General features: G+C 38.6%; 1 protein-coding gene across 12 annotated transcripts in view; it reads left to right on the forward strand.

The window, feature by feature from the left end:
- Positions 1-26,255, forward strand: part of ITSN1 (intersectin 1) — a 179,492-nt gene that overhangs the window by 99,055 nt on the left and 54,182 nt on the right. For 6 of the 12 annotated variants that reach the window (XM_081070736.1, XM_081070743.1, XM_081070746.1 and 3 more), the window contains 7 exons: positions 6,545-6,672; positions 9,277-9,506; positions 11,270-11,391; positions 13,103-13,117; positions 19,634-19,881; positions 21,623-21,782; positions 25,921-26,126. In XM_081070736.1, coding sequence (XP_080926862.1) covers positions 6,545-6,672; positions 9,277-9,506; positions 11,270-11,391; positions 13,103-13,117; positions 19,634-19,881; positions 21,623-21,782; positions 25,921-26,126 — 1,109 coding nt within the window. Of the gene's footprint in view, positions 1-6,544; positions 6,673-9,276; positions 9,507-11,269; positions 11,392-13,102; positions 13,118-18,252; positions 18,297-19,633; positions 19,882-21,622; positions 21,783-24,879; positions 26,127-26,255 lie in introns of those variants that run through there. The other 6 variants (XM_081070740.1, XM_081070747.1, XM_081070745.1 and 3 more) reach the window with 3 other exon arrangements.

Consider the following 26,255-nt stretch of genomic DNA (forward strand, 5'->3'; position numbering starts at 1 on the left):
TGTCTTACTTTGTTTGAGATTCAATTTTATTTTTACGTGTATAATAGTTTTGAAAGGACCTCTTTTGCCCAGAAGTAATATAATTCTCTTATTCTCATTCAGTATACTTGTGATTGTGGAAACTTGACACAGATTCCTTGAATGTAGAAAAATAATTAGAACACTCCCAAGACTCTAAATAGCTAACAGATGTTGTATATTAGATTCTATATCATACCAGTAGGCTTGTTTGGTTGGTTGGGTTGAGTTTTGTTTAGTTACAGTGTGGGTTTTTTTTTGTTTTTGTTTTCTTGAAATTTAAAAAAAGATTTAACAAAAGGTGATCTGGGAAGGGAGAAAGCAAAACTTAATCTTTTGAAAGAAATATTTTCTTTTTTAATTTTGCTGTTTAGCCAAACTCCTTGACAATTTTGTCCTTTAGAATGACATGCATTTAAAATAATGGAACATTGCTTTGTAAACAGTGCTGAGACATTTTGGGAAAACTCGGTTTTTCAGGACGAAATGGAGTCAGTTTTCTCTTTCTGGCAATATAAGATAGACATGAGAGAAGATTCTTAATAGCTATTTCTACTGCAGAGAGGACAGGATTTTCTAACTCCTTTTCTGTCCACCTGTATCCTTACCCATTCTCTGTCTGTCTGTCTGTCTGTCTCTGTCTCTCTCTCTGTCTCTCTCTCTCTCACACATGCACATGCACACGCACACTCACATGCACACACATACCCCAGTGCATTTCTCTTTGGCTCTCTCATAGCACTTACGATGCATTGACTGCCAATCTATGCCTTGGGGAATTGGACTTACTATTTGGTAGAACACTGACTTCAGATTTAGAAGTAATATTTAAAATGCCTTTAAATATTAGTATACCCCTTCTCTGAATTTAAATAACTGATTGATGTTATTTTTATGCAACCTCCCACTTTTAATGCATCAAGAATGAATACATTTTATAATTTTGTGATAAATGGAATATCAATTTACCTTGATTTCAGTACAAATGTTTATGTTTTGAAATACTTAGTTATTTTTCTGATTTTTTCACACACATATAAGTTCCCTTATCCTCATTGGGTTTGTTGATTGCTTTTTAAATTTGTTTCACAGCCACTTAATTGGGATAAGTTACTGTAATTTAAGACTCAAATGGCCTTTTAAAATTTCTGATGTTGTGTACTACATAATATCCCTCGGTGAGAAATAAAGTAATATTTATTTATATAAAAGCACTTTTCTGTAGTTATTAGGCTTAGACAAAAAAAATGCCTGAAATTTCTGATGCTGGTACCTAGATCAATTTTCTGTGAGGCCCATTTCAATATTAACACTACATAGATTATAAAAGATGTGTCCTTATTTTGATTTATAGTGTTAAGTTCATGAATTTTAAGTAATTAATCAAGGTATGTTGGTTTTTGTCTCTCTTGAGACAGCCTGAGGCAAAAATCAGAAGCAGAGTGAGTAATCCTTCAAAATGTTACATAAGCAAATTACTAATAAATTTCTGTTATATGTTGGTCTTTCAAAGGCCCTGTTATTGCTAGTTAATTCTTTTCTCTCTTCACAAGCATTCATGTAAAATAATGTTTATAAAAAGTAATCCCATATATACTTTCAGGTGGATGCTTCTTTATATTTCAAGTAATATCCCCACACATAATACATCTATTTTTGAGTGTCTCTAAAACCAAATGAACAAGAAATAGTTTTTAAATCGAGTGATTCTATGCCCCTTGCATAGCAATGGAACAATTGTCATTAGTAAAACTGAATGTGAGCCATCTTTTTCAGAGCAAAAAGTTGGATGTTCTTGAGTATTCAATTTGTCAGGCATATCGCTTTTGAAATACTTTGGCTGTATGCCACAGGCTGTCTAAATATGTTTTATGGTGTAAATATCTTAATTCTTTAGGGGAAATGAGTGACTTTTTCCTTTTGGTTGAAGGAATAAAGTTAAAAGCAAGCTGATTTTCATTTATCTTAGTACAAGACAGAATCTTTACTTGCCAATAATTTTCTTAGTGTGATTCATAATCTGTGTTTATGAATCAAGATCAAGAACAAATTCCCTCTGAGAATCAAGTAAAGCCTTCTCTGCCAGAAAAATGCCTGTATACCCCAGTTTATATACAGTTTTATAGTGTTCGCAGGGCTAACGCTTATTCATAGTTCCTGGTTAAGAAACTCTTCTGTATCTTAGAATTCTGTAGATATTATTGGTGATAATAATCTGATTATTTTAATTTATATATAGTACACATTTTATAGGAGTTTTATTTTTCCCATGTATTTGTTTGTAACATGTAGCTAAAACTTCCTGAATGCATGTTTAATAATTTCTTATTTATTAAGAAAGGTATTATACTTTATTAGGAGATAATACTAAATTATTACATATTATACCTAACGTAAAACATATCATAATCTGGAATGGAATTCATAGAAGAAATCAACAAAGTTGTCCACTCAATACCATATGGCTAGAAAACTATCCAGCCTAGAAATATGTTATTGTAGCATTATTTGAGAAAAGCATAAGTTAGTTTTAGGAAGAACCACGAGTGAGATACTGAGTTTTGATTCTTAGTAATTTCTTGTTTGTTCTATTTTTATCCTCGTTATAATAGAGAAATAATTGTGACAAATTTAATAGAATTTGCAGGGCACTTTAATCAGGTTGACCAACAGAAAAAGTTGATAGAATGTGTGGTGACATTTTTCTTAGCTGCTCCTCCCAATAGTTCTCTCATTTCCTAAGGAAAGAATTTAATGACACCGGATTTATTTGTCACCTTAAAAATGTTTTCCCTGAAAGAATGAAAAGGGCACTTTTAAATAACTGTCATTGTACTTGAGCTTTTTAAACAGTATTGAAAAGGAAGGAAAGAGCAGGGCCGCCCTCTGCTCCCCATGTGAAGGAACTCGGTGTTCCTTCCACAAGGCCATTGTCAAGCATATGAAAGCAAGTCATTCCCTAGTTTTTAGTGCATATGCCTTCATTCTATCGATTGCCTTCTCGAAAGTTCAACTTTTTAAAAAGTTACCAACTCAGGAATCATAAATTTTCTGCGTATTTTGGTTCATGCCATCTTAAGCTCCCAAGTCCAAGGAAAGAGAGGACCGAATGCCCTCCTGTTTGCAGAGTCTTGATTGTCTTATAGCTGATAGTGTATCTCAGCAGATTGGATGAAGGAAATGACAGAAAAACTTCGCTGTCTTCAAATCTGGGTCATAAGATGCCAGAGCCTTCTGTTTCCTTATTTGACATCTGTTATTTTATGGCTCCTGCAGGCTCCAATTCCTTGGAGGTTCTTGAAGCTGCAACTTATTTCGACAGTTCCTAAGATAGGTTCAGCCTATCCTATAATGTGGCTATACTAAGAAATAAATGTGCTTTTAGATTTTTAAAATATCTTCCTACATGGTTTTGATACATTAAAAAAATTTTTTTTAAACTGTCTCATTAGCATGATGTTTTTTCCTGTAGATTATTTAAATTCATTTCTTACTGCTTTTCATTTTATAAGTGCCTCCTAATACATAACTAATATATCTTGACTTTGTATCTGGTAATTATTGATCTATAACTCAACCTCTAATTACTAGAGCCCAGTATAGAAATGAAATGTGCAGTATAATTCTTTATTAAATGAAGAGTCTTCATTTGTGCCTTTGGTCCCTGGTGCATTGGTACATTGTGGCCTGCGTCCACTCTAAATGACCCGTGCTTGTGCAGTACCTGTGGGTAAATGTGCTGAATGTCACTCTACCTGTACACACATTTTTTTCCTGGACGAAGTAACAGCTTTTCTTTTTTTAATATATAATCAGGTTTCTGAACATCAAACTAAAATGTTATTCCTTCCCTGTCATTTCTTACTCCTTCATATTAAATCTCAGCTCACATTTATTTTGCTTACTGGTTATACCTTTTTGGCTTAGAAGGATAAATAAGAATAAAACCCTAAGTAGAAGACGCTGAAATAAATCATATTTTTTTTTGTAAAAAAACATTGTCTAAGAATTTACTAGATTTAAAGCTAAAAAAAACCTGAAGACCATCTACTTCGATTCAGATGCTGGCCCATGTCAGGGGCCTGGGATTAGAATCCAGGTGCCTTTGTTCCCAGTTCAGTACCTCCCAATTATAGCCTATTTCCACAACTTATTCTTTCTGAACCTATTTAGGAACTTTCTGCAATTGAAGATGAAACTTTAAAATAGGAAAAAACGTAAATCTATCAGTCACTCCTTTCCCTTCCTTTTCAAAGGGTCTTCACCGTTGGCCTAATGATAAAGGGGGCGTCCCTCCCTGTCTTGGCAGGTGCTGACCTGTGCGTTCTTCTCTTAGGACAGGACATTTAGAATATGATTCCGTGTCACCCCACTGCAGTTTTCCTTTTCATGTAGAGATATTTGTTTATTAACTTGAGCCAAATGTCCAGAGTACTCCAACAATAGGACCTGGCCCATTTTATCCATTTGTCTCTGAAATATCAAATTCAAATATGGATCACACTTTTTCATGTCTGTTATTAGAAATTACTGTTTATGCTTGATTCTAAATGACCATGAAAAGCAATACTGCTGACTTTTTTTTGTAAGACGTTACAGTTTTATATCATGTGGTATGACAGTGAGAAAGATAATAATAATGAAAAATGAAATTCTCTTTCTTGTGTTGATTTTCTTCTCTTCGTTAGAAATTTAAACAGTCAGAGTGAGGTTTCATCATTACTTTCCGGTTTCCATTCTTCGCCTTTCATGCCCCCTCCCTAGCTAAACTGCTCTCCCAGGTCCCCTTCATAGTTTGGAAGCCACGTGCCCAGGGCTGCTGCCATGGCGAGTGGTCCAGCTTGTGGCTTTCAGAGTTGCCTCTTCCTGCTGCGTCCTGCTAGGGAGTCCTGGCCTCATCTGCTGGCTTACCCACTGAAGCCCCTTCCCTTCCCCCTCTCTTTCGTGCTTCCTATCTCCTAGTCTTCCCTGCCTTCCAGCGCATGTCTCCCCCTAATCTCCTGATCTCCAGTTCAACAAGTTCTTGTATCTCAATGACCTCTTTATGACCTCTCAAAGTCACTTATCGTATACAAAATGCTGGTATGTACATTCTAACTTTATCTTAAGAACGGCAGCCTAGCCAGTAGGAAAGGGTTAACCTAACACTTAGGGGTATTTAGCAGAGTAAGTGCATTTTAACACTGATCTTCTACAGGCACTTCCTCTACCGTTGCAGTTCAATCCTTGAATGAATCTAAGGTTGGCATTTAAGGCAGGAAGAAATCTACCCATTGGACTTGCTAGTGAACAGGACGAGAGCAGACAGGGCAGGCCTTACTTAGTTCTTATGTTTCACCATACAGACCCCTTGGCTGTCCACTTGATGGACTAACCCTAGTTAGCCAGACCAAGAAGTCAACTGGGAATATACTTTGGGCTCTGCTGGACACTCTGGCTCATCTGATTTATTGTTGACACAAATAAGGAGTTTTGGTGACTGAATCTGATAGTGACAGTTTGATTTCTATGGAGTCTGAGCGTTTTCCCCTCAACCAGCATTTCTTTGTTCTTCATATTTTGGGGTGTTTAAATACTTTAAATATCATAAAGTGCATTTTGTTTTCAGTAGCCTATGAAGGAAATGACTGTTATTCCTGAAGCTAGAGTCAAATGAGGAAATCAGATCCAAGGTGGTGATTATGAAATTATAGCTTTTTACTTTCACCTGATTGCTGGTTTAGTCTGGGACAGCTGACAGCGTCACACATGGATTTAGTAAGAGGAGATCTGAAAGGGGTGATTTGAAGAAAAATAGACCCTGGGTGGGGGAGAATCGAGGTTGGGGAGCAGAGGGATGTCCATCTGTTCTAAGGCAGCATAGCATAAGCAGGAGGGGAGGTTTTAATGCAGATAGTGTGTGTATTTTCAAAGCCAGTAGAGGCTGGTGTTGATTCATTACCGTGTTTCCCCAAAAATAAGACCTAGCCAGATAATCAGCTCTAATGCGTCTTTTGGAGCAAAAATTGATGTAAGACCCAGTCTTATTTTACTATAAGTTACTATTTTACTATAAGACTGGGTCTTATATAATATAATATACTATAATATAAGACCAGGTCTTATATTAATTGTGCTCCAAAAGATGCATTAGAGCTGATTGTCCAGGTATGTCTTATTTTCAGGGAAAAACGGTATTAGAAGGACCTGGTTCATGATTATCACCATGTCTTACAACTGGCTAAGGTTCTACTGCTGAACCTTGAGCTTCTCTAATGCTCTTCACTAGCAATTTCCTTCTAAAGCACATCATGGAAAACGGTGTCATGTGTTATGGCTCACTAAAATACAATCTTGGAAGAGCTTTTGGAGATCTGTCATATCAAAATGTAGAGCGATGCTAGTTTTCCAAGTTAGTGTTTTTCAAATCTGAAATGTTATCTCTTAAGTGCCTAGGCTACCCCACTATGAAATGTTGCATGTTGATGAAGAGTGGAAATGCCTATCACCTCATGCATTACACGAACTGTTTCTTGGTTATTTATAGGAACTAAGAGAAATACATAATAAGCAGCAACTCCAGAAACAAAAATCCATAGAAGCTGAACGGCTAAAACAGAAAGAGCAAGAACGAAAGATCATAGAATTAGAAAAACAAAAAGAAGAAGTCCAAAGGTGAGTCTTTTCAGTGGCTTGTGGACCCATCTGGAAGGAACTTTGAGTATTTACTGTTCTTTGCTTGGCTTCTCCAAGTACTTACTGCACCAGAAAGAGCCTTCCGTCTGTGTGTGTGTGTGTGTGTGTGTGTGTTTGTGTGTGTGTGTGTGTGTGTGTGTGTGTGTTTGTGTGTGTGTGTGTGTGTGTGTGTGTAGGCACAAACACGTGTGTATTTGTAAACCTTTGCATATATAAGCACCCCCTAAAGTTTTTGTTTGGTTCCCAGAGCTCTCCTAACTTACTACTATGTAGATAAATGGAATTACACAAGGAAATTGGGACACTTGGTATGCTCATTTGCATGCCAATGATCAAAATACGTTTCCAGTTCACAGCTTTTTAATAACAGTGGAGGTCTGAGTTCTGGGTTTGCAATCGAAGTCCCTGAATCCTTGTCACACAGGCTTTCTGGATAGGAATGACAGGGAGCCGCTCTTCTTTCTGCTTTTTTTCAACTACAAATTAAACTTGAGTACAAAAGGAGAAAGTTTGCTGCTGCTGCTGCTGCTTAGGATACAGACATTTTTGTTGGTTTTTGTTTGAATATTTTTGTTTCTGTAACTTTCTGCAGTAAATTATAGACATTTATTTTTTAACTTTTGATGTGTTTGATTTTGTTGCCTTTTAAATTTCAATTAATTTTAGACGCCAAGAAACAAAAATGACCAAATACCCCAATGAGATACAGTATAAATTATAAAAGTTGATTATTGAAATTAGACTAAAAAGACGAAGAAACCTACTTTAGGCAAGTCAGGAACTTTAGTTGGCCTGAGCTGAGTTAAATCACCTAGAAGGTGCATGTTTTGTTATGGGTTTATACAGTATTCTGAGTCTGGGGTTTTGGACTTTATTTCCATGCCAGTGGGTAGGGGCTCAATTTAGAGGACTACCAGGATGCCAAAAAAATGTGTACACGTGACTTGTATTCCTTTTTTGTTATCGGTATATATTGAGTATTACAATTTTAATAGTTTTAAAATGTGTATACATTTTTTGGGCCCCCTCTGTATTTTATGGTTTTCTTGAGGGTAGGACTAGGATTACGTACCAAGGATTAATTCCTTGGATGTGTTGATTAACTTTAACTCCATCATTTTTCCATCTTCAAACTTTATAAAATTATTCACTTTATAAAATTTATTCATTATTCACACTATATACTGCATCAAACGTTCACATTCATACAGAGTAGAAATAAACACAAAATATCATAATACAGAAAGGTTAAATTTTCTGCTTACAATTATATGATAAATAGTACCCAAAATATAACTTCCGAAATTACATGGTTATACACTATAAATGGTTACCTTTATTAGTAGAAAATGTTAAGCAAATTTTATTGTGGTTTTTCTTTTTGTTATTATGAATAACAATGAATGTCCCTACCCCTCCAAAACAATTTCTCTGCTTTTCTAAAAGATATTTTGAAAATTGTAAGTAAAATGTTTAAGATTTAGGTTAAAAAAAAACTGTACTGCACTAAATTTTCACATTCATACAGAGTAGACATAAATAAAATATTTTTTAAATGGAGGAGAAAGTTTTGTTTGTGTTATGTTCCCTTGGCAGTTTCCTATTCTAAGAAATGACCTTTGTATGTTGGTGTGTCACAGGATAGTGGTGCAGGGTGTGGCCTCTTGAACCAGGCTGTCTGGAATTGAAACCCAGGCTGGTGTGTCTGTGTGACCTTGGGCAAGTCCCTTAACATATCTGCCTCATTTTCTTCATCTATAAAATGGGGATGATAATAATAGGCCTTACCTACCTGGTGTGAAGGTTAAAGTAGTTAATACATGTGTCATTATTAACATTATGTCATTAATATTGCATGTTAGTTCCATTTAAAAGGGTGATCATTTAAAGTGTTTTCTGATTTTATAAAATATTATGGGATAAGAAAAATCATTCCCAGTCGTTTCCTATGGGTTTCAGTTTGGGGTCCTCATAATTTTCAAGGTCTAGATTCAATTGCAAGTATTTCTTTATATCAGCTGCTTTGCAAGACAAACACAACGTAGTTGAATTCAGTGAAATATATAAGAATTATTGCTGAGTAATGGATGGTTACTACCTCAAGGGTTAAAATAATCTATTGCTTTCAACGTCAGTTTTTGGGGTGCTACGTGTGTGCCTGTAAAAGTGGTATACCTTTAATAATCTGACTGATCATGGGTTTATTTAAGCAATATTTCATTGGCAGTGTTCATTGTACATTCTGTTCATGAAACTTATGTTCCTGTGTGTTTTATGACTTTTTAAAATGTTTTTTTGCGGTTATATACCAGTTTTAAAATTGAGAAATATTTTTGTTATTTTTCTAATCACTTTATAAGCTACGTCAGCCAAGTTCTTTGTGTGTTTCTCTGAATCGTGTGATTTCCTCTCACTCAGAACTGGAGCCCTGAGAGTCTTTGTTTCGTTGGTCGCTCCATCTGCCCAACAGTACCTCCTTGCTGTTTAGCGCCCCTTTGACTAGATGGAGCTTTTTTGTGAAAAGAGACAACTGGTGTTAAGTTGGAGTTGCTTCCTTGCTGTAATCAAGCATTTTGTTGACAGACGAGCTCAGGAAAGGGACAAGCAGTGGCCTGAGCACGTGCCACAGGACGAGGAGCCTCAGCGGCCAAGAAAATTTCACGATGATGAAAAACTCAAAAGGGAAGAGAGTGTCAAAAAGAAGGACGGCGAGGAAAAAGGCAAACAGGAAATGCAAGACAAGCTGAGTCGGCTTTTCCATCAGCACCAAGAACCTGCTAAGCCAGCTGTCCAAGCACCATGGTCCACCACAGGTATTGAGGGCAAAATAATTCCAGAAAATGTCATCTGCAGATCCTCTTGAGAAATTTCTGTATCTAATCAGGCCCTGTCCTGGCTATATTAATAGAGGTGAGAATGCCAGTCTCCTTTTTGGGGACAGTGCAGCTGTTCATTCTCTAGGTCATTAGATCTGTTTTATTCTTCAGCACCATGCCAACCTTTGGCTGCCATTATTACACTGGCATCACAAGTCTTTTGCAGACAAAAATGGCATGAAGTTTGATGACCGAGCCCCCTTCATTCCAAAGAGCTCAGAACCTTTCCTGCAGAAGGATCCTGCTGCTTCTCCAGTCCTCCACGTATTCTCTCTGGGAGTTCTGAGCTGTCTCCGGAGCAGGAAGTGGTCCCCTTTCCCCTGGCCGGTGCTGACGTGACATTCACTGTCTTTAGTCTGCACTGCATAACACCGTGTTCTTTACCTTTGGAAAAGTGTGGCTGTTTTTGCCCTTTGATCATAAGTTGCCTCTTTAAATAATGATAAATGAAAAACTTTGAACGAGCTAGAACACGTCCGTTATATCAGATGCAAACTAGAATATATTTTTAAAATTCTCGTGTGGCAGATAATGCTCAGCTGAATAAAGCGATTGCCTTTTTCTTTGTGTGGTAAATTATATATATATATCAGTGCGCTTTTTACTGGTATACAGAAAGAAAAGGCAGAAGCACACTATTCCGTAAAGGTTCACATGGTGGGCTGGGATAGGAGTGAGGGTTCAGAGTTCTGTCCGACACCCTCCCTGCCTAAGATGCACGCAGGCCAGGGAGAAAGGCTGGCAGGCCATCAGAGCCACATGCTATAGGAAGGCCAGTCTGTGTTTTCCAACCATTTTGATAATGAAAAGAATTTCACCATTACTTGACTTTAGGCACTTAGTTTAAGTTCCTTATGTCTCCTCTTGGTATAAAATGAGGATTTTTTTTTTTCCTTCAGTCAGTGGGAAGTTTTGCACATCATCCAGTTTCAAGACTCCATGAAGATAATATCTTCCCCTCACTGCTTTTCAGAGAAAAGAGATATGTGTCAAAATACTTGGGTAAAACAATTCCGAGGGCCATGATTAGTATTGTTAACCAGGATCCAAAACTATCCTCTGCTCGCATGCATTTTTTAAAATTTCATTTCATTTCAAATCGAAATCCTTTTCATCTAAGGCCCGTCCTTGGGCTCACTTCACCTCCCAAGGAAATGTAGAGGACGATTTACCAGGGATTATCAGTCATAACTCTTCTTGGTGAAGTCAGTACTTGTCTTTTCTAGGACTACATTCAGGGCCGCAGACATCAACATTTTCATGTCTTTTAATATGAAAACTGTTCTTCTTGGCCCCCTTCCTACCCTCCTTTTCTTTTTGGCTGATCCAGACTTTGGGTCACATTCGAGCTGCTGCCTGGGTTGGGGGAGAGGGGTCTTAGTGCTTTACAGATGTGCACTGCTGGAGCCTAAGCCAGGAGGGAGAGAATGGGGACCTTAGACAGCCTCACTGCACTTGGCATTGGGGTGACTTTGTTTAGAGAGTCTCCGAACAGTGGGTTTGATGTGCTGACATCATCAGTTTCGGCTCCCTTTTGGCATCCAGTATGTGTTTCAGAAATTCCTTGAATGGATGGAAATAGTTCAGATGTTAAGGTAGGCAGTAGAGGAGATGTCAGTTATTTGGCTTGTTGTCATGCATTTGTGTTCCGTGTAATGTTTTATTTTTGTTTCCCCCCCACACACTCCTTTTGTAAACAGAGAAAGGCCCACTTACGATTTCTGCACAGGAGAATGTAAAAGTGGTCTATTACCGGGCACTATATCCCTTTGAATCCAGAAGTCATGATGAAATCACCATCCAGCCGGGAGATATAGTCATGGTAAGAACGACTCCAGTGAAAGTGTGATTTCTGTTGATGATTAACATCTGTCCTTTTTCTGGGACTTTATTTGACAATTGTGAAATTGTCTGTGAGTGTGAAATCCAGTCATCCAGCATCTGGGTTTTTGAAGTACAGGCTCAATCGTCTTCTTTTTCTATTAGAATAAAAGAAGACATTTAAAAATGTATTCTAACTTCTAACATTACTTTAAAATAGAGTTGTGAAAGAAAATGGGTCTTTATCACAGCCTTAGAATATTTTTAAATCTGTAAAGATCTGGTAATTTCAGAGTTTAGATTACTGCATATATGCTATGAGTAGTCTTTAAGCAATAGTTTTAAGAGCAAAATACTCTATCATTTTCATAATTGCCAGTGATAACTTCTGTATCTTTGGGTCAAAAGCATCTTTTTTTCCCCTTTGATTGTATTAACTTTGAATTGTGTGAAGAGTAATGAATTAAATACAGTTAGTCTGGTTTCTTAATTAAATATTGACTTATGATTGTAATTAACACTGTAGTAACCAGTTTAAGAAAGAATAAAGCAATGTTGTTGACCTAAATTATTTTCTAAAAGGAAACAGTAGTTCCTCAATCTAGTTATTAACTTAAGAATAGGAGTCTTAGAAGTGGTCAAACTTTGCATTACTGTTAGCAATAAAAACATAAGATTAAAAAAAAGATGGGATGGGTCAGAATTTTAAAAGGACTAGGAAAGTTAAGAATTGAGACAAACATGTTTCTTGTGCTAGGACTATATGTCTTTAAAATATAAAAGGATGTTGTACTATTCCTCATGCTTTTGCATATATGCCTCATATCTCAGAGTAGAATATATGATCTTTAATGAGCCAAAATATAAAGAAAATACATTGTGTTTGGTACTCAGAGAAATCCATCACTTTTCCCTTCATTTTTTGATAGCTTTTTCTCTAATTATGGGCTGGAAATAGGGGAATCAAGGCCAAAGTGCTAGAATCTTTAAAAATGAAAATCTCCGTAACAGTATTGAAACCTTCTTCAAATATACTCCAGCCTTCATTCAGCAGTTTTTGAATTGCCTAAAACGTGCTGGGTGCCAGCCTCACTCATTCTTGACAGAAAGAACTGCTGGTTTCTCGGAAGTGTTGGCACACCTCTCTGTACCCATGGGTGGTGATGCAGGGTGGTGGCGGGTGCAGTTTCTCCACCACCTCCCATTTCCCACACCAGGTTTTCTAATGGCCTGAAGCTGCTTTACTCATACTGCCTCATCTTTGAAATACCATGCCTTTAAAGCAGATTAATTGTAAAATATATAAATATCATGCAATAGTAGGAATCTAAAAATTATGAAAGTATAGTGCGACATCAGATAGGATCTCATTACAAAGTTGCCTTTTTACACTGTTAAAAGAAAATGCTTAAGTTTTTGAAACTGGATTTTGTTGGGACACAAGGTGCAGAAAAGTAATATTCTCTTCTTGAGATAAGGAAGTCTTACAAATATTAGGATAAGGAAATGTTATAGATGATCTGTATTTTAATGAGGAAATATTGCTTATGGAAACATAGTCTTGTTACAATGATATTGAGTCCTTTTCTTCAAGTTGGCTAGTTAACCACCAGCTTGACTAAATGAATAGAGTTTAGACAAACTGTAAGAATAAAACATTTCATTAAATATATATTTTGCCTTGCTTTCGAACCTTTGCTTTCCTGGTGGAGGTTAAAGGGGAATGGGTAAGTGCTATGTATCTGTCAGGAAGTCTGCATCTTATTAAATGTTTTGTTCTTTTAAATCACTTTAATTCTGTGTAAGTACACATATCTTTGGGTGTTGTCACGGCAGTAAAAACATGTTTTGAGTTTATGTAGTACGTTGTGCTTTAAAAAGAAAAGAAGAAAGTTATAATAAAGGTTTGTGTACCAGGTTTTTCTTTGCTAGATTCTATTTAAGGACCAACTTGAAGGCCCTGTATTTGGCAGGTTATTAGGTCAAGTCTCTATCTCAGGCCACGGGCAAAAATAAATTCTAGGTAGTTTAAACTTAAAAGATAAAATTCTAAAAATATGTTTTCAAAGGTGAATATTGGAATAATTTTCTGGCCACGAAATGACTGTGTAAGTTAAAACTAGAAGCCATAAATGACAAAAATGGACAGAATGACAATACGAAAAAACTAAAATTTGTATATTACAAAATACATAAGAGACGAAAAGTTACTATCCATATAACATAGAGACTCCAAAACATTAATATGAAAGAAACTCACAACATAGAAAAGTTGACCAAAGATAGGAAGAGACAGTTACACATGAAGAAAAGTAAGTGTTTAAAAATATACAGAAAGATGCTTCATTTTATTGGTGATCAGGAAAATACAAGTTGAAAAAACAAGACAGATAGCATTTTTTTATCTCTCAACTGAGCAAGTGTAAAAGTTTGATAATATCTAGCTTTGTCAAGAATGTAAAAAAGTGGGTATAATAAACATTGTCAGCATGGTTGTATGAATTAGCTAAGTCATTTGAGAGACAGTTTGGCAATACCTATTTAAAGTGAAAACTCAAAATTCTGTTATTCTCTCTAGGCTGTTTTTTGGTATATGTACAAGTATATGTGTAGATGGATATTCACTAAAGCATTGTTGGTAAAACCAAAAAGGAACAGCCCGATGTCCATCTATAAGGGAATGGTTTAAATAAAGTACAACACAGCTAAACAATACATTTAATGAAGATGTTAAAAAAATTACATAGATCGATATATACAACAAATAAGATCTCCAGTAAAAAAACAGAAATAGTTTACAGAATATAATTTCATTTGGGTTAAATAAGAAACTACATGTGTGTATGTGAATGTTTATATGTGTATACTTAACAGTCTTGAAATCAAACTTTTAACAGTGGTTACTGCTGGCCAGTAAAGAGGAGGCTTTCATGTTTAATTTTATGTAATTCTACATGATTTTCATATTTACAAATGTATTAACATTTGTAATTTTTAATAAAACACTAAAAATAAATCCAGCTTCGACAAGTGTAACAGAGAATGTCTACCTGGGACTAGAATGGTTTTTGCTTTATTGTAGATATCCCAAATATGTAATGAACTATGGAATGTACTACTGGGCATCGTTTATTGGCTTGCTGATGGGAAAAGAGCAGTGTCTTGATTTTATATTATCAAAGGCATGGGAAAAGAGCAGTGTCTTGATTTTATATTATCAAAGGCAGCATGACCCGCCAAATGGCATTCAGTTGTATTACCTTTGTGAGGTTAACCATCAGTGCAAAAAAAAAGGGGGGGGGGCGGATGAACATATAATAATAATAAGTTTTTTATTTTATGAAGTTTGTGGTTAAGACACATGAGCACGAAAAATATGCAGTTAGAACATTGCTGTCAATCACTCTTGGTTGAATAATCAGGACTTCACTTACTTTTTATGGGCACAGTAATCATCAGATTCCTCAAACATCTAACTTGATTCACTTTTCTCCCAAAATATTTTTTTATGTTTAACAAAAATTGATAACTTGTACATCGTCCTATTCTGAATGTTGTTGATAATACAAAGAAATATAAGATGTCTATCATTCATATGTTTAAAATATTTTTAGAGAAATAGGGAGAAACACTTTGAAAAGCCAATGTATGATGAAATTCTCAATGAATACTCACCAATGCTGCTAGGAATTTCAAAGGGGAAAGGAATCAGGGTGAACTGATATGCTCAGACAGGTGAATGGAAGCTTCTTAGTTGAGTTTGACCTTGACAGCTAAGGCTTAGACACTTAGAAAATCTATGGCCTGTTTCTAATCTGAAGGTCCCCGTACTTGGAGGGTGAATAAATCCAATTTGACATCTATAATGTCAAAAGCTTAAGAAATTAGAAGACCTTTGCTTGTTACTGTTTTGTTGAGATTTACTCTAAGAACACAGGCTGATCATTTTATTTAGCAGGTTTTAGAGGGTACAAGATGGAGTACATTAGAACTGCTCAGGGAGCTTTAAAAAAATAAGCATTCCAGGGCTCGCCTCCAGAGACCCTGGGTGTTTCTAATCGTAACCCTAATACAGGATTCAAAATCTTCTCCAGGTGGTTCTGTTAGGGAGTTAGTTTCCGGAACCACTGAGCAAGCCACTGATAAAATCGAATCTCTTTTTCCTGTCAGGACTAGTCCTAAATTGTTTCTGGAAAATATTTTTTTCTTGAAATACCCAAGGAGACTTTTTTTTTTTTAAAGCAGCTATCAGCCATCAACCAGTCTATCCATTCTGGAAATTGTTTTTCCTCTAACTTAGCATTAACTCTCATAACAATTTAAACTCATTTTCACCTTTTCTCTTGATGGAGATATTTTTTTTAATGTAGTCAATACCTTATCTTTCCTGCCTTCTTAGATTTCCATAACCTTAACATCTGAGCTCAGCTTGTTGAGTAACAATTAGTCATAGTATCATTGCTGTTTTGAGGGAGTAATACCCATATATGATTCCAGGGGTAGGCCACATCCGGCTCACTCCCTATTTTGGAATAAAGTTTTATTGGAACACGGCCAGGCTCATTCATTTACATATTGTCTACAGCTGCTTTTGTGCTACAATAGCAGTGTTGAATAGTGGGAACAGTGAGTGGAAAAATTTGCCAACCTCCAGATTAGAGCTGTAGAAAATTTTAATATCCTCATATAGGAATTTTGAGGGAAGCCTTATATTTCCAACTGGCAAATGCTCCCACACTCCTCAGCACGTCCCAGGCAGTCACATGAGCTTGTCTGAGTTGGTAGGCAGTTTAAACCTGTTTGCTGGCCATGTTCTTCATCATGCTTGTGAGGGGAGAGGGAATTTCTGTTTTCCTTCTCTATGACAAAGTGTGTGATTTTAGAAATATTAATGTTACCTACCTAATGACAGTAGCAGTCATGACACATATAAACATTAAGAAAAGAGGTGTCATGTCATTGAGCTTTAGCCAATAAAGCCCAATAGCTGCTGTGTGTTTTAGACTGTTGCATGTATCCCCTGCTGTATACAGTGTATAATTACTAACGTCTTGTAGACTAGATCTGTAATGTATACTCAGACATATAAGCAATTTCTGGGGTTTGTACTTCCCACTTTGATAATGTTCCACTAGAATGACCGCAGATGCTCTGAGGTATTGCCGTTGTGTCATGGGAGTCTGGGTTCTTCTTGCCGACATGGTGAAGAACCAAAGATCAAGCTGATTAATATTCAAGCAGCGTTTATTAGTGATACCTTCTCAGGAAAGAGAACGGGTGAGGTGGGGGAGAGGGAGAGCTAGAGAGCTCAAGTGCCAGAGAGAGCACTTGCCCCAGTACTCACAGTTTGTCGGTGGGATGAGGTAGTTACATATTGATTTGGTGGGAAAAGTGGTACATGCTCTTCCATGGGAGGGCATGACCTCCTAAGATAGGTGGAGGTCAGGTGACTCCTAAGATAGGTGGAGGTCAGGATCCTTATCTTGCTCCAGATCACCTCTTGTCATCTGTTGTAAAAACAGATATGTTGCTGGAGGCAGTAATCAAAGCTAGTTAGGAGCTTTTCTGTCGGCACTATGGACCCCCTCCAACCTCTCCTCCGCCTCCTCCTATATTTTCTAACTTCTACCTAACAGTGGGAAGTTAAATGAACTTGTATTAAGACCAATGTTGTTAATCCCCTTGATTTATAGCCACCAATAGATAAATCTATTTTATATATGTAAAAGTCCACATTCTAGGCAGCCATGTTACTAGAAGCTTGTATGTCTACCTTTTCCTGTTCTTATGTAATGTTTTTCCCCAAGTAAGAGGCACCCTCTCCCCTTCCTAAGTATACAAAGCACCTTTCAGTGGGGAAGCATGCTTTCTGTCTTATCAGGGGACTGGGTGGGTGTGGTCAGTCAACTAGGGTAGGTCATTTCCTCAGGGCTTCAGATCAAATTCTAGATATGTCAACCAAGTCTTGTTGACCAGATAAGACCCTGGGTCTCAGGGGAATGACAGTAGATCATAGGGTATGAGTAAAGTAGCTGACATTCTGGGAAGTCCAACTTGTATAGACCAGTAGGAGTTCTAGACAGGCCACAATCACAGGTTGAGCTAAAGGTTGAACCAACCTACTGGCCAGAAGGCAAACCCAGAAAGTACTGGACAAGGAGGGTAAAGTAGAGACGAAGGTTTTAGAACAAGTGAAAGCCCAGATAGAACTAGTACAGAGTCAGAGCTGGGCAATAGAAGTGGCTTTAAAAAAATATCTTTAAACTCTTCTCATATGTCAGGTCAGGCAGTGTCCTAATATTTAACAATCCTTACAACAACCATGAAACAGGTACTGTTATCCCCATTTTACAGATGAAGAAGCTGAGGCAACAGGAGATTGCCCAAGGTCAACCAGTTGATAAATTGTAGAACTAGTATTCAAATTGAGGCAGTCTAATTGTTGAGCCCTACTCTTGATCATTACACTTTGCAGTCTTGAGGCTCAGGGTCCTAATTCATTCCTCCTGCCTGACATCACTTTTGGTCCTAGAATGAATGGAAGGGGCCGGAACTTGACTGTTGTTGAACCTACTGAGATGTTGGGGGGGGGCCCTGGCACAAGTTGGCCTACGAACAGCTAGGTTTCCAGTACAAAGCACTTGTAAAGTTAAAATATGTCATAATACCACAATAAATATAAATGAGGAAGGAAAGGCATGTAGCCCTTTGAGTTTAGCCTAAAATAAGATCCAAGTGGAAAAATGTCATCTTAAATCCTCATCTAGAGAAATAGTTGGGGCTTCCCAGAAAAAAGAAAGTAAGAACAAAACAGCATAGGGAGTTGAATGAGAAGTGGCTAATGTGTTCCCATCTGATTCAGTATTAGCAAGAAGAACAACTGCAAAGCAAAACAAAGTGAAACACAGAAGCTTTGAAGCAGTATTGCAGTTTGTCTCCGGGAACTTCTTTTTGGAGAATTCTCAGCTGTAAAAATTGCTTTCACCCATGACAGTAAGAGTCCCCTACATATGGGATATTTTGTAAATAACATGTAGAATTAAATAGTAAGCTGAGGATTCCACTTTCTCCACCCCATTCCAAGCATTTTTTAAAATTCAAGTAAGCTGATAAATATTACACCCTATTACTCTACACGGAATACAGATAGATGTTTGGTTCATAGGTTTTTGCTTTTTTTGTTTGTTTTTCTACTGAATATTTGAGTGGGTTAGAAAATCAGCGTTTTTGTCAGTTTTTCCAGTCAATGTTAAGACCCTACGTATTCATTTCTGTGATTTCTAAAAAGCATCATTAATGTCCAATGAAATAAGTGTTCAATGTTTATCCTCCTTAGGTGTATATTAAGGGATTAAAAATAAGCTCAAGTCTCTGATAACCCTTATTTGACTTATAGTGATGAACATAAATTTTCTAACAGTGAATGTAATTGTCCTCCAAAATTGTTCTGTTGCTCATAAAATAGTGGGGATAACTCATAAAGATAAGTAGAATCATTCTGCTGATTTCGAATGATCCTTTTGAGTCAGAATTAAGACAAAATGCAAATATGAAAAGCACTTGGTTTAATAAATAGCCTCTGTGAAAATTTTAAACAACAGAATTCTATATTTTCATGTGTACTTTTGTGACTATTCGAATTAAATTTGTACCAAAGAAAACTATGGGACCTTAGTGAAATTGACTGTTGCTATAAATAATCACTTCCTTAATTTTCTCATCATGTATCTGTGGGGCTTTTAAATGGCTAAACACAGCAGTCAGCTTTGCTACCCGTGGAAATCATCTCAGGCTGCGTTTTTTATCTTTCTTGTCCCTGTGCTGAGTAACTACTAGGTTATTTCAGAGTGCTAAATTTATATCGATTGTGCCCTTTGCTTTCAACTTTAAATAATAAATCCAAGTCAAATTATTATTAAATTATATTACTTTCTGAGTGATGAAGTGTGTCAGATCGTTTTCCAATTCAAAATAGCTCTAAAAATTTTAAACTATGGGCCTTAGGACTTCAGGCACTTTATCTAAACTTCCATTATTTGAAAAAGTGGGGGGAAAAAAGCACAAAGGATAGGAACTTGAATTAGAGGCCATTTTTCCAGACTCAGTATAAGAATAAGATGAAGAAACGTCTGTGCCGTGTGTCAGTCTGACAGGGTCGGACGCTTGGGGCTTTGTTTGGGTAAAACGTTTGGTGTCTTTACAGGTTAGATTAAATCTTTAATGGGTCTGTGACTTTGCTGCAGGTGGACGAAAGCCAAACTGGAGAACCGGGATGGCTTGGAGGAGAATTAAAAGGAAAGACAGGATGGTTTCCCGCAAACTATGCAGAGCGAATCCCAGAAAACGAGGTTCCTGCTCCAGGGAAACCAGTGACTGACCCGACCTCCACCCCTGCACCCAAACTGGCCATGCGGGAGACGCCTGCTCCTCTGACAGTGGCCTCGTCCGAGCCCTCCACCACCCCCAACAACTGGGCCGACTTCAGCTCCACGTACGTTCAGCGTGCTACTGCTCATGACTGTTGAAATCTTCACCTAGTGGTCTTCTTTTTTTCTTTTAAGTATTTTTATAGTGTGGGGTTATACCCCTGAATAAAGGAGCTGGCTCACTTCCATTGCCACTTTCTCTGGCTGGCCTACTGGCAAACTGTGGATTACGTTCTCTGAACTGGAATTAAGTCTGTCGTTGCTCAACAATGATTTGCCCTGGCACAGAATAAAGCCTGGTCTCTTGTTTCATTCAGTCATCTGTCTATATCTTTCATTCTTGTGGAAGAAATGGAGAAATACAGTTTCTTAACAATCTGTCTGACGTCCGTGTCAGTCAGCAAATATTCAGTCATTTCCTGACTATAAATAGTACTTTTTCGCTGGACAGAAACAGAAATTGAGTTCAGTCATGTGGCTTTGAATAAGATAGAAAGTTGTTTCCTTTAAAGCTGTCTTTCCTCTTTGATTAGTCGTGTAGAAATGCACGGGGGAGTGGGGAGATGTACTCTCCTGCTGCTGTTCGTACTGTGCCCTTGGTCATCGGGAAATGGCATTAAAAAAAGGTGTGAGCAGACCTTTGCCATGTAGGTGAACCCTCCCATGAGCTAGAGGTGTACTTGTCTAAAAATATTTTATACGAGTATTCAAGTAAAAGTAATTTGAATAAAAAGTGTTTCAAAATTTTTTTTAAGTCTAACCAGTCGGAGGCAAGGAGTCAAGACAACGCTGGAGAAAGATCAGATGGGTCAAATAGAGGAAAGAAAGGAGCTTAATGACCAAGGGCTGGAGGAAGTGGAGGGAAGGATGTAAAGAATAGCAAGTTCTTCATACTTATTTTCATATAAACGGTTGAAAGTGCTAAACAAGCTCCGTCCTGTCTAATCTCTGCTAAAAAGTAGCCTTCCGTTAGCATGAGTTCAAGTTGAAACTCTTCCTTCCTTTCTTGATCTTGATTGAAAAGTGCTGACTTTTTAAACTTAGGCTGAAATAAAAGGCAGATACCACGTCTTCCAGGATTTTGTTTGGCTGCGGGTCCAATCGGGGTGCCTGTTTTCCACATTAAATGTGTGGTGTGCAGTGTCCTGGTATGAGCATGGGCATCTTATTTCCCAAACCCCAAAACACAATGTGCAGTCTAACAAAGGAATTATTTTGATTTTTCAAATTAGTTCATGTCTTACAATGATGTAAAAAGTAAATTGCATTTAGATCTGCATTCACACAGATGTGTTTATTTACAAGTATAAAATTACAAAATTCACCCTGTCCCAGAAATCCAGGACAACTGGGCGCCCTGAGAATACTGTAGTCCCCACGGTGTGTAGGCCTCCAGCTGGGTGCTTACTGTATGATGTACAGGACAGAGAAATGGTGTTGAGAGGCACCAGCTACCACGCTGGCATGTTCTCCATTCTGGTGCATAGCTTCTTTTTTTGCTGATTTAGCTATTGTTATTACACTGATGATACTGGTCAGGTGAGGGTGTTTCTCTGATGCTTTAGATTTACAAAGTATTTCTCTATTCAGTATTTCATGTGACCCTCTCAACCAACCAAAGTGGCAAGATATTGTTCCCATTGTATCTATGAGGAAATCAAGGTTCAGAGAAACGATTATGATTTGCCTGAGGTTTGTTGCTAGTGTGCGAAGCTCAGATCCAAACCGGGGGTTTGTGTTTACTGTGGGGAAAGGCCGATGCCTTAGGAAGTACCTGCTCCTCACGGTGGTGTGATTTCCTTCCAGGTGGCCCACCAGCATGAATGAGAAACCCGAAACCGATAACTGGGACGCATGGGCAGCCCAGCCCTCGCTCACCGTTCCGAGTGCTGGCCAGTTAAGGCAGAGATCTGCTTTTACTCCAGCCACGGCCACTGGCTCCTCTCCATCTCCTGTCTTAGGCCAGGTAAGAGCAGTCTGTGGGAGCGTGAAGACCTACATGCTACAGGGTACCAACACATTCAGCAAATGCTGGTCCACTGTGTCATTTAGAAGGAAGCCTCATTATGTGTATCTGGGTCAGCTGGCAGGGTGCAATCCTGTTCACGTTTTCCCAGCAGTCCAGTTCCCTGGAAGGGGCTGTGAATAGTGAGAAGGGGGTAAGCTGCTCCTGCCTGGGCTGAGCTGGAGAGCTTATTTAAGGAAGTAGCATTTGCACTGCATCTTGAACAGTGGGTAAGATTTTATGAGGAAATGGAGAGTCCTGGCATGTCACACAGAAAATACTATGAGGAGAGGCTTTAAGGTAGGAAATCAGAGAGTGTTTAGGGGAAGTCATGGGTCAGTCCATTTGGCTAAACCATTGAGCATTTATTAGAAAACACAGACTGATGGCAGGTTAATGGGAAGCTCTTCAATGCCCTACTAAGAAAAGTAATTTCTGAAGGGATAACGGTGGCTTTTCCGAATATTTCTGTTTTTACTTCACACAATAAAGATAAAGGAATGAAATTTCTCTAACTAATCAAACCAAACGAGAGCAGATGTCCATCTGGCAGGCTTGGGGACCAGGGACAGTTTCTGATCCGGGCAGATGCGTGTGGAAGTCGTGTACAGGAAGGTTCGAGCAGAGGACGTCGGGACAGTGACACCAGTTAGAGGATGGAGTCACAATGCCTGTGGGAGCAAAAAGGAGAGAAGAGGTCTGGGATTGAGAAAAAGGATTTGACCTTAAAGAGAATCAAAGAAGGCAGAAAGAGAAATTGATTTCTAGTTAGAGGGAGGAACTGGGTTTTCGACGTGTTAAGTTTAAGGTGAGAGTGGGACATCCAGTAGTCCTTCCTGGAACACAGATCAGATTTAAGGACATGTGTGAGGTCTTCAAAGGCAAAAGGACGTAGGGGGACGTGGAAAGTTCACAGAGCATGTGCATTCTGTGAGCTGGAGGGAGGGCGGCTTCTTACAGCTGCTCCTTTTTGTCTGTCCCTGGTCTGCAGTTAGCACGTGTCTCATGCTCAGTGGTAACTCAGTGGTGGAGGAGGGAGAGGGCAATTTCCAGAAAGGGGTGGTAGTGGTGCTCATGGTACTAAAGGTGGTGATCAGGGCAAAGAAGAGACCATGCAATATGGCATGTAGAATGTATCTGTGACCTGCAATAGAGTGGGATAAACCAGATTGCAAAGGGGTGAAAGAGGAAATGATTGGTGAGAAAGGGAAAAGACTCGTAAAAGTAAAGAGAAGGAGCAGGGTGGAGGGAGAGCACGGGGAAAGGTGTGAACCAACCGTGTTGCCAGTGGAGAAAGGGACTAAAAAGCCAGGTACCAGAGAATATAATCAGTGTAAGGTGGAAACAAGGTGAAAAGCACAGAAAAGAGACAGGATTCTTTTTTCTTCTGGGAGAGGACTGGTGAAGAGAGGTTGGAGAAGAATAAAGGAGAGAAAGAAGTTCAGATAATGCTGCTGGCAGCAGTCGTGGGTGGGGACCCCGAGGGCCTGCACAGTGTGCCAAATAGGAATTCAGCAAAGCATGAAGAATTGCTACTGAATTTAGCCTGAATCTCATTGTCATTGCACATTGTCTTAGCTTTCTCTGGCAACACTTCACAGTTTGGGACTAGAAGTAATGACAGTAAAAGCTACCGCCACTGTTACGATTATTGCCATCATCGTACCATAGATAGATCTTATCTTGATAGCCTTTTAAAGAAAGTATTGCTGTTTTGTAGATGTGGAAACTGAGGCCTAGAATGATTAAGTAATTGCCCAAGGTCACAGAATTAGGAAGTGACAGACTTGGGATTTAAACACAGGGTCCAAGGTCTGGCCAACCCCTGGCTGGGTTATTCAGGCAAATCTATGTAGAGATTGACAAGGCGTTACAGGGAAGATTTCTCAGGGAAAAAGATTCTGAAATGCTCCTGAGGGCACAGTTGAAATGGGGTCCATTCTTGAAGAGAAATAAGTGGAAGTGGCCGAGAGCATTAGACAGTACAGAAGAGCTGTGAGAGCCCCTGTGGTGAGTTTATGGGGTTCTCTGTGAGTGCAAGAGAAGAAAATAGAGGGCAAAGAATAGATGATCCCCGGCAGGTGTTTGAAATTCCGAGAAACCTTCCAGCTCTGAGAACTTGAAGGCGTGTGTATACAAGGTGTGACAAGTTTGCAAACTCATCCTAGAAAAAGTGCTCCATCCCTCATTGCTGAATATCACTACAGTCACCTTTGAAGTCCTCCCCTTGGGAAGCTATGCACTGATGCCAGCGCCGAGTCCTCCCTTCAAAGCAATTTTGGAACTCTCTTTCTGGAATGGCCACCAGAGCTGTTGTCGTATTACCCTTGATGTTCTGAAGGTCATCACAATGTCTTCCTTTCAATATTTCTTTTATCTTCGGGTAAAAAAAGAAGTTATTGGGGGCCAGATCAGGTGGGTAGGGAGGGTGTCCCAATACAGTTATTTGTTTACTGGCTAAAAACTCCCTCACAGACAAGTGCCGTGTGAGCTGGTGCATTGTCGTGATGCAAGAGCCATGAATTGTTGGAGAAAAGTTCAGGTTGTCTAACTTGTTCCCGAAGCCTTTTCAGCACTTCCAAATAGTAAACTTGGTTAACTGTCCAGTTGTTACAAATTCATAATGAATAATCCCTCTGATATCAAAAAAGGTTCTCAGCATCGTTGCAACAAGTTCGCGAACTTAATTGTCAGATCTTGTGGAGAAAGTGGAAGAAATAAGGGTGTTGTAGGTTTAAGAAGGTGAGAACCCATGAAGACTAGGGTGTAGAAGTTATCAACATGATGCTGAAACTGTTTGACCTGTCATATATTCTCCACACGTCAGACATAATCATCAATATGCAATATACAAATGTCTGTATGCAATTGTCTTCTGAAGGCAAGTACAAATTGGTTTGGAATGAACTGTCGTTGGGCATTATCCTTTGTTCATGTCCATTTATGAAGTATGTGATTGAAATTTGATGTTGTATTTTTGAGGAATGTTTTAAGCTATTATAATGGTATTGTGTCATCGTTTTTAAAAAGACAGTAAATGCCTCGCCCTCCTTTCCAGCCTCACCTCATACTACACCCCTACATGAAACTAGGCCCCACGCACCCCTGGATTCTGCTCCTTTTCCTGGACCCTTCACCATGTACCGCCTCTAGGCCTTTACCTGTGCTGCGCCCTCGGCCTGGACTGCCCTTCCTCCGAAGCCCTAGCGGTCAAAATGCTGCTCATCCTTCAAGGCCTAGCTCAGAAGCCACCTCCTCCGTGAAGCTTTCCCTGGCGCCCTCAGGCAGAATTAATCCCTCTTTTCTCTCTGTTCCCACAGTGAATGGTTGGAACCTCTTGTTAGCATATTTCATTCTGCCACGTGGTATTCATAGTAGTTTGTATCTCTGTCTTCCTTATTAATTGTGAGTTCTTTGCTAATAATATCATACTGTCCCCTTTTTATAATGCTTTATGGTTAATAAAGTGTCTTAACCTGAATTATTTTGGGGAAGCAGAGATGGCATTTTGTTTATCCCGGTAACCCCATAATGTCTTGCATACAGATGTACAGTCAATGGTGATTACAATAGATTTAGGTTAACCAAACCTCTGTTCTGAAAAGGGCACTAAAACAAGCAGAGTCCAACGCAGGGCATGTTTTCCGGTGTCCACCTGAAGTAAGCTGTCAGTTAATTATCCTTTGGGATTTCGTAAGATTTCTGCTCCAGTATTGATCTCCCACTGAACATCCAGATCAGGTTGGAAATGGGGGATGGGGGGTTACCCTGGGCAACTTGAGAGTTAAAATAGAACCCAAATGTAAAAAGCACACAGCCAGGTGCAACAGAATAAATATGACCTCCTGGCTTGTTTACATAGAGAGCTCTAGATGGCCAGACAATGGCTTTGTGAGTAGACTGGCAGGTTTTCACCTCCACTTTTGAAAATAAACAATTACTGGGAAACTGTGAAGCATCTGTAACCACCTGCGCTGAGCAGGTCCTCTGGCTGTGTGTGTGTGTGCTGGCGTGTTCTTATTGGAGAGGAATGTTCGTGTGGTCGGAATTGATACAAATCACAAAGTAACAAGAGGTCCTTTATGTTACTCCACACAAGGGTGAAAAGGTGGAGGGGCTCCAGGCACAAGCCCTGTATCCTTGGAGAGCCAAGAAAGACAACCATTTAAATTTTAACAAAAATGATGTCATCACCGTCCTGGAACAGCAAGACATGTGGTGGTTTGGAGAAGTTCAAGGTCAGAAGGGTTGGTTCCCCAAGTCTTACGTGAAACTCATTTCAGGGCCCATAAGGAAATCTACAAGGTATTTTTGTGTTTGTCTGCTTCTATTAGATGAAAACAATATCAGTCATTAAATTACTATTTGCACGGGTTTAGATTCAGATAGGAGTTGCAGGATTCTTTTATCTTCTGGATCTTTTAACTGCAAAAA

Source organism: Rhinolophus hipposideros (assembly GCF_964194185.1).
Source record: "Rhinolophus hipposideros genome assembly, chromosome: 2".
NCBI lineage: Eukaryota > Metazoa > Chordata > Mammalia > Chiroptera > Rhinolophidae > Rhinolophus > Rhinolophus hipposideros.